The 13544-nt window shown below is 40.6% G+C and overlaps 1 protein-coding gene across 1 annotated transcript in view; it reads right to left on the bottom strand.

Annotated features, from left to right (window-relative positions):
- TTC29 (tetratricopeptide repeat domain 29) overlaps positions 1-13544 on the bottom strand; it is a 264832-nt gene that overhangs the window by 103466 nt on the left and 147822 nt on the right. The window contains exon 9 of the mRNA XM_062199063.1: positions 9162-9285. Within this exon, the coding sequence (XP_062055047.1) occupies positions 9162-9285 (124 nt within the window). The remainder of the gene's footprint in view (positions 1-9161; positions 9286-13544) is intronic.

The following is a 13544-nucleotide window of genomic DNA, read 5'->3' as shown; positions in this document are numbered from 1 at the left end:
TATTATCAATTTTTTGAGATCTGATTCTTGCATTTCTTCAATCTCCCCATCTTCATAATCTTGAATTGGGGTGTCTTTTTCATTTGGGGGTGTCATAGTGTCTTCCTTGTTCTTGTTAGCTCGGTTTTTGCGTTTGTTGTTTGGCATGTTGGAGATATTTGGTTTCTTCATTGTGGTGTTTTTTCTTGTTACACTATGGCTCTATATTAAGTGGACTGTCTACTTTCAGTGGTGCCTTAGAGGCTTGGGATGAGTGTGGACTGAGAGCTGTGTTTGGTTCCTCAGGGCTGAGGGTGCGTCAAAGATGAGACTCCCAGGTTAGGTGTGGTAAATCTCTCTCTTTTTCGATTCAAAAGGGAAGTAATTCCGCACAGCTGAATGTAATTGGAGGTAGTTAGCAGGCAAATGATATACCCACAGGAGCCAGAGATCGGAAGCTCTTTCCCACGGACCACACAGGGAATCTCTGCTGCCCTCAGTGTGGGCACCAATTCTCCCGCAATCTCCCACTGGGTTGCCAAGTTAGATGCTAATCTCCTGTTATTTCACCCCTCCCCCCAGAGTCAGGTTTTTCTGCTAGGCTCAGGGCTGGCGCAGACCTGAGGTCGCCCTGCTTATGACGTATGTCCAAAATGGCGCCTGCTCTGTCTTGCTCGCCTTTGAGAGGTGAGCGGAGAGAGAGAAACTTGTGTCCGTATCGGTCGCTTTTTTTTATTTTTTTCCTCTCTCTCTTCAAGTTAGCCTGGTGAACTTTTCCCCACGAAGTTTCAAGCCTCGTTCCCTCTAGCCTCCTCTTTCCGCTTGCCCGCTGGTGTCTCGGGTTATTGTGGTTCGGCTCACCTCGCGTTCCAGCGCTGGTGCGTTGAGTCTGCTGCTGGTGTCCCGATCTTGGGCTCCCACGCTCTCCACGCAGGTACACTGTGAATCTCTAGTTCCGGAAGAGTTTCCTATGCTGTTTTATCCCCTACTCTTCCTTGACCCTGCAGTATCTCCACTTATATTAACCTGTCTCTCTCTCCAGCCTAATAGTGTGCTTCCTGCCTATTCCGCCATCTTGCCGCCTCCTCATGACACCTTTATTTATATATTTTCAGTGAACAGTTCATCAAAGACCACATGTGAAAGGTGGGACAGGTGGCAGCTCTCATCTTGTGATTATATAAAAAAAGATAAGCCAACTAAGAGAAAGGGTCTTTTAATATGTGCTAACTTAATTACAATAGCACTATAGTAATTACAGAAAAAGGTCACTCCAGTATTTTTCCAAATGAAGTTTTGCAGTATAACTTTGTTCTTTGAGTAACATTTCTTGGAAACCGTAGCTAAGAATACAACTATAATGCATTACGCTAGGAATTTAAAGCTAAGAAGATGAGTTGAGGGCAGTTTGAAGGAGACCTACTAAGCAGACGGATGGACAGCAGCAGTATTAGGTTTGCTTTTAATGGCTTGGGAGAAATTTTCAGAATACTAAAATATTGTACAAAAATGAAAGAGAAGCTTTAAATTTCAAAAATGAGAGATTATTCTCATGTGGTATAAAACTGGTAACAAATATATCATGTGTTGGTTCAATGAACTGACATTTTGTTCATCAACACTGAGGTTCTCATTTGAGCACTAGAGTAACGTAAGCAAGGTAGATGTCCCCTGCTCTCATCAAGTTTATATTCAAGAAATTACTAACAAAAAGTAAAAAATATTGAAGTCATGTCCTACAGGGCTAAGAAATGAGGAACCAACCAAAACTAATAGGAAATCTGGCTGAAAACCATTACCCTTGAGAGAAAAAAAAACTAGCTGAGACCAGTCAAAGCCATGAGACAGCAAATTAAACATGCAATGCTGACTGCCGGATAAACATGGGACATTCTGGGCCAAAATATGCCCCCTGAGCTTGCTAAGGCTGTCAATTTTGGAATATGCAGCGTATTACGAGGTATGTAGCTGACCTGTGGCTGGGCAGAAACACAAGGAACTTCTTTTTCTTAGCTGACCAATCAGCTCCCATGCCCCATCTCCACTCCTCACTCCCTTCCCAATAAATATCTTCTATAAAAACGGTGCAGGGAATGCTATTTGAGCATGGCTCCCAGCTCCTTGCTTGGCTGCTCTGTAATAAACTCTGCAAAAGACAGTGGCTTCACTGTCTGGCTCCCTTATGTGTGGGCAAATTCATCTTGCTTCAGTAACAAAAACCACAAACAGCAGAACCAAGAAATAAATATTACATGGACAATTGCAATGCAGTAAAGTTGAAGACTGCCCTGGTGGCTATGTTTGATTGGATTGTCTAGGGGCAGCCTCTCTGAAGAGATCTGAATGACAAGGAACCAACAATGTGAAGGCGAGATGGGAGAGTGTTCCCTGTGGAGCAATCCAGGAGAGGCACATATCCTAAGGCAGGAACTGACCTGGCACGTGTAAAGAATTCCACAAAAATCAGTTTAGCTGTGGTGGAGTGGAGGGAAAATGGGGAGCACCAAGGTCAGAAATATGGGGGCGGGGGCATTACATTTGCATTCCAGGGCAAAGATTTCTACTTATGTTCTCAAGAATAGTTAGTAATGGACGTGATTCAAGCAGAGAAATAATATAATTCGATTTAAGTTTGAAAAAGATTATTTTGGCCTCTGTGTAGAGACTGGCTTATGTTCTGGAGAGGGCCAGTGCCTGCAGGGAAATGGGTTTGCAGTACTGCTTACTGCACCGGTCCAGGGGAGAAGACCGGTCCAGGGTAACAGGCTGATGCTGATAAGAGTAGCACAGAGAGAAGGAGGCAGATTGAGATCTGTTTTGTTGGTTAAAGGTTGAGGTTTGCTTCTGGATTGGATATGAAGTACAGATGAGCGAACACTCCAAGGAGGTCCTGTGTTTTGGGGCTTGAGCAACCACGTTGCTGGATAATTATACCGTTGATTAAGATGAGGAAGACTAGAGGGAACTAGGTTAATGGAAGGAGGAATTATGTTAAATGTGTGATATCATTTAGAAGCTCAGGTGGACATACTAGGTAAGCAGCTGGCTTTGCAAGTCTGGAGTCCCAGAAGAGATCAAGATTGTGAAGATAACAAATATGAGAGTCATTGGCAGTTGGACAGTATTTATAACCATGGGCATTGGTGATGTCAGTTAAGGAGCACTCATAGAAAAGAGATGATTGCCTGGAAGATACCTGGCTATGTTCTATCATGGTACTATCATGGCATTTAAAGGAAAAATGAATTGAATTCAGTTCTTAGGTTATATTTGATACAGTCCAAGTAAAGATGTGAGGTAGGTAGTGGAATGAGTCTGGAATTGAGGGAGAGATATGAGCCCAAGATGTTAAGTAGCTTACAGTATCTTGTACCAAATATATGCTAAGGACTCTTCTAGGTACCATATAACTATTCTAAAATTTTTAATCTTTAAATAATCTCCAAGCCATCCTGTGATTGACAATCGAAATATAAGAAAACTGAGGATCAAAGAATGGCCTTGTTCAAAGTTATCATTAATTAGTGCCTGAGCTCAGGTGGAAAAAATTTAGGGGTAGTTCCTCTCCTGCTATGGTTTCCTTCTTGTAAAAGATTAGTTAATGCATAAAGTGTGGTACAAATACCCTATTTTTTAAACCAATATAACTGGGAGAAAGGCATTTGATACAACCAGGAAACATCTGGGGCTAGTGCTGTGGTGCAGCAAGGATAAGCTGCCACCTGCATTAGAGTCGTAGCTACTCAACTTCTTCTTCTTCTTCTTTTTTTTTTTTTTGACAGGCAGAGTGGACAGTGAGAGAGAGAGAGAGAAAGGTCTTCCTTTACCGTTGGTTCACCCTCCAATGGCCGCTGTGGCTGGCGCACCACGCTGATCCGAAGCCAGGAGCCAGGTGCTTCTGGTCTCCCATGCAGGTGGCCAAGGACTTGGACCATCCTCCACTGCCCTCCCGGGCCACAGCAGAGAGCTGGACTGGAAGAGGAGCAACCAGGACAGAATCTGGCGCCGCGACCAGGACTAGAACCTGGGGTGCTGGCACCGCAGGCGGAAGATTAGCCTAGTGAGCCGCAGCGCCAGCCTACTCAACTTCTGATGCAACACCCTGCTAATGGACACACCAGGAGGCAAGAGATGATGGTTCAAATACTTGAGTTCTTGTGAAGACCCAGAGAGAGTTCCTGCCTTCTGGCTTATGCTGGGTCTAATTCCAGATATTATGGGCATTTAAGGAGGGAACCAACAGATGAAAAATAAAGATTTTAAATAATCAGGAAACATCCATAAACAACTGAAAAGTAGAGACATGAAATAATTCATTGTCAGTGTTTTCCTTGGAAATGGCTTTGTAGAACCAGAAGGAAATTCAGGTTGTCATCAAGGCTACTACCTTGTCTTAAAAAGATCAGAAAGAAAAAAAAATAATTTCCATGTATTTCTAGTAAATTCACTTTTTTACGTCTAATACCTTTCAAATTATTTTCTTGATAATGATTTAACAACTCAGAATCAGTATGGGAAGTTATCAGTAGCTTTTTTAACTTGACGAAGTATATAGGAAAAACACAGTAATGTATAAAAACTGAATATAACTTTAACAATCTGGGTAACAAATCAAGCTTTGTTTTGATATCAGTGACATCATAGAATACCACTATGGTATTATCTACTTAATTTATTAAGAAGATCAATTATCAATGGAATCACCAAAGTGTATGAAACAACTAGTATTTCTGAAGGCACGTGTATTTGAAAATAGCATAAATACCTGGAATCCTTCAAACTTTATATTAGAATAGAGATAAATGGATAAAAAATTAACTTTTGGAAGTAGACATAGTCTTTGGATATTTCATGTTTCTGGCCATTAAATATTAAACTCTTCTCCAGAAATCAAAAATAAGAGAATAAAATACCCACTGATGAGATACAAACTTTTGGCAAAAACGTTAAGAAAAATGCAAATCTAAAATATTACCCCTTAGAAAAATTTACTGCTTTATTTTCCTTTTGCTTTCTGTTATTAGGGAAATACAGGATGATCCTTGATGCTCCTGTTATGCTAAAGGACTGAGTCTGCAGCATTGTTTCCTGGTAGAAAAAATTCATTTGTACTCTCTGCACTTGTGTTTTAGAGAACAATCCCAGTAAAAAGTAGGACTGTATCACACTAACATGAGAATTGATGAGAATTGTGTTGTAGCAATTATCATGATTTGCTGTGACCCTGAGAATCTAATGTATCAATAAATTCCTTAATTGTTTTTAAATAAAGAGAAAAAAAAGGACTAAATCTGTTTATTAGGAATGCCAATTCTGCTACTCTGGGAAAAGCTGCCCCCAAACAGACTGTAAACCTCACAAGGTTTGTGAGTCTTACCTCTTTTTCACCACTATATCCTTGAAAAGTAAACAAAATCAAGAAGAGTCAGAGATGGGAGCATCAGACAGACAAAGCGCAGGGCAGAGAGGAAAGGTGAGCAGGACTGGGCAGCACCCAAGAGAGGCTCAAAGGAGAGGTGAAGTGAGGGGAACCAGGGGAAGTGGCCAGCAGAGGATGGGTGACCAGAAAGGAAGTGGCCAGCAGAGGATGGGTGACCAGAAAGAAGGAGGCATGAGAGAAGGCAGCCAAGTCGGGCAAGAGAGGGAGATTTTTTTAAAAAATGCTTATTTTTATTTATTTGAAAGGTAGAGCAACACACACACACACACACAGAGGAGGGAGGGAAGGAGTGAGAGGGAGAGATTGAGATCCTCTACCCACTGGTTCACTTCCCACAAGACCACAACAGCCAGGGCTGGGCTAGGCCAAAGCCAGGAACTTGCAACTCCATTGAAACCTCCCTTGTGCGAGGCAGGGCCCCAAATACTTGCACTTGCCAGTATGCATTGACAGGAAGCCGGATCAGAAGCCAGCATTCTAACATAGGATGAGGGTGTTCAAGCAGCAGCTTAACCCCACCTGCCACAACACCTGCCCCCGAAAAGGTTTTAAGATCATGAAGCCAAGGGCAAACAGGCCAGGGGGAGCATGAGAGGAGTGTGTAAAAGAAAAGGAACCAGAGAGACTGCTTAAAAACCCCTTTGCCAGCAAGCAAGCAAGAGAGAGAGAGAGAGAGAAAGAAAAGAAAATCGAGAGAAGGAGGGAGGAAGGGAAGTATCATATTCTTAGAATTGTATACAGGACCCACATGGAATCTGGTCTTTGTATTAATATCAAATTAATATGGAATTGATGAGAATCAATTATCATGTAATAATTATCACGTATTTTCTGTGACCCTGAGAATCTAATGTATTAACAAATTCCTTTTAAAACATGAGACAGCCCTTTGCCTAGAGCAGAAACAAGTATTTGTTTCACTCATTCAAATTAATTTCAACCTCTATTTCTATAAAACAAAAACCCCTAAGTTACTCTGAAATAAAGTCAATTTTATGGCAAATAGCAGAATACTATAGTGGTTAAGAGTATGGGTTGGAATACCACTGCCACCTGGAATTTTGGAGACCTGGGATGAGTGAAACTCACTAAGGGCCTGGGAATGTAGAATTGTTTGAAAGCAAGGCGGGCATAGAGAATACTAATAGCCAATGAGCATACAGATAGCAGCTGCAGCTACGTCTCCTGCCAGAAAGCTCTGTTCCAAGTGCTTTACATATATTAACTCAATACTCAACAACACTCTCCTGAAGTGGGATCAGCGAGGCATCCAGCAGAGTAAGTAACTTGTCCCCAGTCACAGATCTTGTATGTGGACAAGCTGGGCTTTTAACCCAAGCACTCTGGATTCAGAGTTGATATGTTGCTTTTCTTTTCTTTATTATTTTTTAAAGGCAGAGAAAGACAAATGGACAGATGGAGAGAGATATTCCTTCTACTGGTTCACTCCCCAAATGCCTATAAGTCAGAGCTGGGCCTGTCCAAAGCCAGGAGCTGGGAACTCAACCCAGGACTCCCACATGGGTGGCAGAAACTCAATAATTGAGCGATACATCTGCTGCCTGCCAGGGTGTGCGTTAGTAGGAAGCTGGAACAGAAGCGGAGTAGCCAGGACTTCAAACTGGCACTCTGATATGAGATGCAGGTACCCCAAGAGCCAACCTAACTGCTGTACCACACACACACCCCTGAGAGTTTGCGTTTTTAGCCACTACCTTCACAGCCCTTCAGGGAGGAGCTGCCAACCTCCAATCACGATGTCAAACAAGCGGAAATGTCGATTACCCTGATTTGATTAGTACGTATTGTGTGTGTATCAAAATATCACACTATAGCCCATAAATATGTATAATTATTAATTTTAAAAAATACATAGTTTGAGAACACAACCTAAAAGTTGACGGATCTTAATCATGATCAAAATAGCAATTACAACTAGAGAAACAAGCCTGTTTCATATCATTTCTAAAGGAGAATCTAGGTAGTAATAAAAGATACAACCAGGAAAAAACTATGCTAGAGATCCTTATGAATAGTGCATTTTATGAACAATGGTTTCTTGTAAAATTTTAGACATTTTTTCTTTTCTGTCTTAGTTTACATAGCCAATCTGCTTCTAGGATTCCATTCTAAATTTCCTTCAGAATTACTCTTGGGTTTGTCATTTCTTCTCCTTAGGGACTTGGGAGGGAGCATCAGGGCTGTGCTAATAAAACACGAATTTGGAGTGAGAGAGATGAATGCCAGTGTAGGCAGATAAGAGTCAACTGTTGCTATGAAGTTGCTTTGAATTTACATATTGTACATTGCTGCTCAAATGCAAAGCCATTGAGAATCTTCCTTGGCTGAGAATATGTGAATCAGGGTTAACAGATTGTGGGCATGAAGGTACAAGAAGGAAATGAAGAAAGAACTGTTTTTCTTTCTGGTCCTTGCTTTGTGCAAGGTGAGGATCACATGAGAATAGTCCTTGGTTTTTTTTTTTTTTTTGGTAGAATAACAAAAAATATTTTACTAAAACAAAAGACTTATAGAAGTTTCCAGATGAGCCATACAAAATGGTCCCAAGTTGTTTTGAAGGGGGAATCTACACTTGACAGCAGAGTCACAATGTTATTAGTGAGGGCTGTGATGTTTGCTTAATGTTCCCAGTTTGGTTCAAACAATCAAGCTTGTTCATCTACAGAGCCTAAATAAAGTTAGACTTGGCTAGAAAGCACATTCTAAAGAACTGGTTCATTGCTTTACACCAATGCAACTAGAGTACCATGAAAAGGGGAAAGGAGTCCATAAAATTACCCTCTTCCCCACAAAAAATAAGAAAAACACCCACACTCCTGCAGCTAACTCTGACAACTGCCTTCATTTACAGTGCTTTATACTTAAACCAATAGAGGAAATGAATCAAAGCAGAGGGAACAATGCTTTTAAACATTTTGCAATAGTCCAGATGATACTTCTAACTCTGCTCATGCTTTACAAACAGTGAATTAGGACAAGACAGAGATGTGCTAATGTGCATTTAGTCACCAAAAGCCTGAAAATATCTGGGCTTTTATTCTGCAATGTTTCTAAGACTGTGTCCATTAAATGCAAACAGAAAAGGAAGTCTTAACAAAACAGGAGAGGGTGATGCATACTTGAGCAGATCGATCTGAATATTACTCATGGCCTGCAGCCTAGTCCATGCTCTAGCTGTTCCTATGGCTTGGGTTTCCTCGGTCTTCCACTGCTGTGCTACATCATTTGCTAACAGATTATCCGGATTGGGAGCACCTAACAAAGCCTGAATCTACAGCAGCACTGTGTAGATCTGCAGTGCTGGGGGCCACTTATCTTTCAAAATACCTAAACATATTCTTCCCAACTTGTCTACCTTGGATGATAAATTTCGGTCACGGAATGTACTTTAGGAGACGCCACTGGGTATTCTTCTGGAAGGAATAGTTCAAGTTTAAAAGTCACTCCCTCAAAGGGTCTAGCAATGACTACATGAAAATACCTGGCATTACTCTCATCTGGATCTGCTTTGACTCCCAGGAACAGGTTCTGCAAGCAAACTGGGGCTTCCTTGATGATCCTGCCGGGCACTCCGGCCTTCTGGTCAGATCAGAGTTTGGCCTCTGATCTCCTCTCGGGCTCCACTGGCCTCACACACGAGTCAGAGTAGACCTTTAAAACTCCACCAAGTTATCCCTAACCACTGAAAATCTTTCTGTTAACAAGAAACATATACACTCACTTTTTCGTTGTAGATGTCTCCAAGCATTGTACTTGCTCTCACAATATCTAGGCTTTGAAAAGTGTTTCTGGAAATTTTCAAGTATTTTTTCAAGTATTTAATTGCTTCTGTTGTCTCTCCTTGGCTGGAATATATAAAATAGGAAACCATTGGAATACCATCTCACTTGGCATTACAGTAAAAAGAGGGCATTTTGTGTCTGGGCGTAGAAATGCGCAAGATGGCTGTCAGGACAATGAGATGTAATGTGAGAATACCAAGTAAAGAAATATGTGGCTTCTAGGCCAGTGCTGTGGCTCACTAGGCTAATCCTCCCCCTGCAGCGCCAGCACACCGGGTTCTAGTCCCTGTCGGGGCGCCGGATTCTGTCCCGGTTGCCCCTCTTCCAGGCCAGCTCTCTGATATGGCCCGGGAGTGCAGTGGAGGATGGCCCAAGTCCTTGGGCCCTGCACCAGCATGGGAGACCAGGAGAGGCACCTGGCTCCTGGCTTCGGATCAGCGCAATGTGCTGGCCACAGCGCACCAGCCGCAGCGGCCGTTGGAGGGTAAACCAACGGCAAAAAGGAAGACGTTTCTGTCTGTCTCTCTCTCTCACTGTCCACTCTGCGTATCAAAAAATAAATAAATAAATAAATAAAAAACAAAAACAAAAAAAATGTGGCTTCTTTTTGTTAGAGTACACCATGAATTAAAACTGACAATTTTCAAACTCTCATGCATTGCTGATGGAAATGTAAAATGATGCAGCTGCTTTGGAAAACTTCCTCCAAAACTTTAACAGAGTTACCATATGACCTAGAAATTTCACTCCCAAATATGTACCCAGGAGAAAAACATGTCCACAAAAAAAGCTTGTATGTAAATGTTCATGGCACATTGTTTGTAATGGCCAGGGAAAGGAAGCCATGCAATTGAATGAGTCAACAAAATATGGTATACCCATGCAACTGAATGCTGTGAAGTAGTGATACATGTTGCAACAAGGATGAAACTTGAAAACACACTAAGCCAAAGGGGCCAGACACAAAAGATCACAAACTGTATGGTTCCATTCACATGGCATGTCCACAACCGGCAGATCTGCCTAGACAGAAAGCAGGGTAGTGGTTGCTAGAGGCTGAGGGTGGGGGAGTGAGGAGTGGCTGGTAATGGGTATAGGGTTTCCTTTCAGGTGATAAAAATGTCCTGAAATTAGGAAATGGTGATGATTTCACAACTCTGTGAATATACCAGAATATACACCGGGTTGTAGACTTTAAAAAGGTGAGCTGTATGCTATATGAATTACATCTCAATAAAGCTCTTTTGAAAGAAGAAAAGCCTTTACAAATCTTACAAAAAGGCTATTTTTTTTCTTGCAAGCTTCTCTGAGCAGTGAAATCTAGGTGTCACTGAATTCACATAGACCAGGGTACTTAAAGGTGTTCATGGAAAATGGAATTAAAAGATGTTTATTTTGGCATAAAACACATTGAGATTTGTGCATACACATTTAGAGGGTTGTATACTCTAGAAAAATGCTCAGAAAAACATAATTTATAGCAGACCACTTGGCATATACTAAGCATGTACATATTTTTGAGTGAAGGAATGGTTGGAAATTTGTGAAAGATGGCACTTATAGAGTATACACAAAAGTAAAGCCTCCAGGTATACTGTGAGAACCTCAGTCAAACAGATGTTTGGGGTCCATGACCATAAACTCTGACTACTGGATTTTTCAGTAACATCAAGAAACTTTGAGAGCATAGCAAATATCCCCAAATATTTTCACTGCTGGGAATATGGTTTCTGACCTTGAAGAATGTCACTGTCAACTTGGATTGAGATAAATGTACTCTACATGAGATTAAATGGAATAGGTACTATGAATTACATATAGTGTTTTGAAATCTGGAGCACGTTCATATGACAACTTTATAAAAGCATGTCCAATGTTTGGAGGGTAAATCTGATCTTACAAAGAAGCCAAAAGAGATTTCGAGTCAAACCTAGTGAATGCAATGGAGACCTCTCAGTGTTTATATGAATTAAAAAAAAAAACAAAAAAAGCCCTTGTAATGTGTCCTTTGGGGAGACATATTGGAACTGTGACATATACAAAATGCTTGGTGTGTTTAGTGATTGACATGTTTCTTCCCTCTCCACTTTCACCCACATCCCCAGCACACAGGTTGGGAATCACTGTTAACTATCTTCTCTTTCTCCAAATGTTTTTTCCCTCTTCGGTGTCTAGCACTCTCAGTCCATCCCTTCACCTCTCCTATACCTCTCACTGACACTCACCCAAAGTTGGCTCTTCCCCAAGTTCTATTCAGGGCTTGACTTTCCCTTGCAGTGAATTTTATTTGGATAGCTTCCTGTAGTACTATGGTGTGACTTGACTCGCATAAGCACATATCAGGCAAACAGGCGTTTCTAGCCACTTCCTTTCCTCCTTCAGATCCACCTTTCTCATTGCCATACACACTTGGCATGTAAAGAAGGCAGTTCTTTCCAATGGTTATCTCTGATAGGGTCATCTAATGGTGAGGATGATGGTATTTTTTGAATCTCTCTTTAGAAAACTCCTTCATAGTGAAGCAATGTAAAGCATGCATAAGTCATTTAATAAAATTTGTCCAACAAATGGGATTACCAGTAGAGATTTTTTTTCTTTCTTGTTTTCTAAGTGTGACCGCAAATTCATCTGGCTGTTTCTAAGATCAAAACTACGTCTCTCAAATAATGATTGAAAGAACATGTCACAGGCTCAGAAAGCATTGTCAATGCAGTTTATTCGAAAGAGGAGGCAGAGGGAGGAGGGATATCAACTTGTATAGCCTCCAATGATTTGGTTGAAATACTTATTCTCATAGATGTGGTATATTTAGAAAAATAAGTTAGCTTACATTAAAGTCATTTATTGTATTGTGGATATTAGAAAAATCTAGGCTTCATTCCAACTTGGTTTTTTGGATGAATAATTTTGATCATATTACAGTTAAGAAACTGAACGACACTTCAGCTTGTTCATTTTTACAATACTCATAGAATGACAATCATTATAAGTAACATTCTGACCTCAGAATCAGCCCTTAAGGCATCCTGGTCTGGCTGAAAAGCCCATGAGAGCATTTCAGGTGTGGAAAGCTAAGACACTGTGGAAAAAAATGTTCTATATGAAGGATCTCTGTGAATGAGACCCAGAAGAAAGAAGTGGCCATCAAAAAAGGATATACTTTTTTCTAAATGGAGGAGAGAGCTTCCATTTTGCTTATGGCCTTGTCCAAATCCTGAAGGAGTTTCTGGAATTAAAAGGCTTCCATAACCTAGGCAGCTCATTTCAAAAGCCTCAGGTGATCACTGATGTCATGCATAAGAGTATTAATTGTTAAATTAACAACAGGAGTCACTGTGCACTAACTGCCCATGGAGGACCTCTGTCCTCAGTGAGATGTATTATGAGATTTAACTGTAAAGCTAGTTCTCAGTTTGTGTATGCAAAGTGTTGAAATCTTTACTTAGTATAGGGTTGGTCTTCTGTGTACAAAGTTAATTGAAAATGAATCTTAATGGAGAAGGGTACTGGCAAGGGGAGAGGAAGGAGGAGAGGGAGGGGTGGGGATGTGGGTGGGAGAGCAGGTATGGTGGGAAGAATACCTATATTCCTAAAGCTGTACTTCTGAAATTTGTATTTCTTAAAAAATAAATTTAAAAAAGTGGTAAAAATAAATAAAATGACCACAAATTGCTATTAGATGAAAAAGCAACAAATTCATAGCCTGGCACATAGTAGGGACTCATTAAGTGGCAGCAAGTACTAGTATAGTGTATGAAACAAATGGCTCTCACATTCACAGCTCCTAGTTGATATTTTCCAACACAAGCCAAACAGAAAATTCAATTTGTTAAGCATTATTTCCTTGAAAACCTTTTATCATGAAATGAATTAAACACGGTAATTTAAATGTACACTCTGCAAACTAGTCACACAAAATCCTAGTGTCTGCTTTCTAGGGAGCAGGATCAAAGAACTAACATATTGTTTACTTGAGTACCAGACTCTATCAAATTCATTCTTTTCCCATTTTTTAATTGGTAAAGGAAACTGTTAAGCATGAGAGATAGGATGGGGGGAATTTGACCTTCCTTAAGTTGTAAACACTTCTTCTGTCCTCACTTTTTCATGCCAAAATTATGACTAATTTTCCAGTTAGATGTAGATCAGAAAAAAATGCTTTTGGAGGGAATTTCCCAAATGCAGGCAAAGAATGAAATCTAATGAGAAGTTCCCTATTTATTTTAATTTTTTCTTTGTAGGACAACTAAACAATATTGAGAGAGCTTAAAAGTACAAAATAGCAATAAATCAATCATACTATTTGAGATGTAAAACAAATT

The sequence above is a fragment of the Lepus europaeus genome, chromosome 8 (assembly GCF_033115175.1).
Source record: "Lepus europaeus isolate LE1 chromosome 8, mLepTim1.pri, whole genome shotgun sequence".
Classification (NCBI taxonomy): domain Eukaryota; kingdom Metazoa; phylum Chordata; class Mammalia; order Lagomorpha; family Leporidae; genus Lepus; species Lepus europaeus.
Note: the sequence above shows the minus strand (reverse complement) of the source record. Positions and strands in the feature narration are given on the sequence as shown.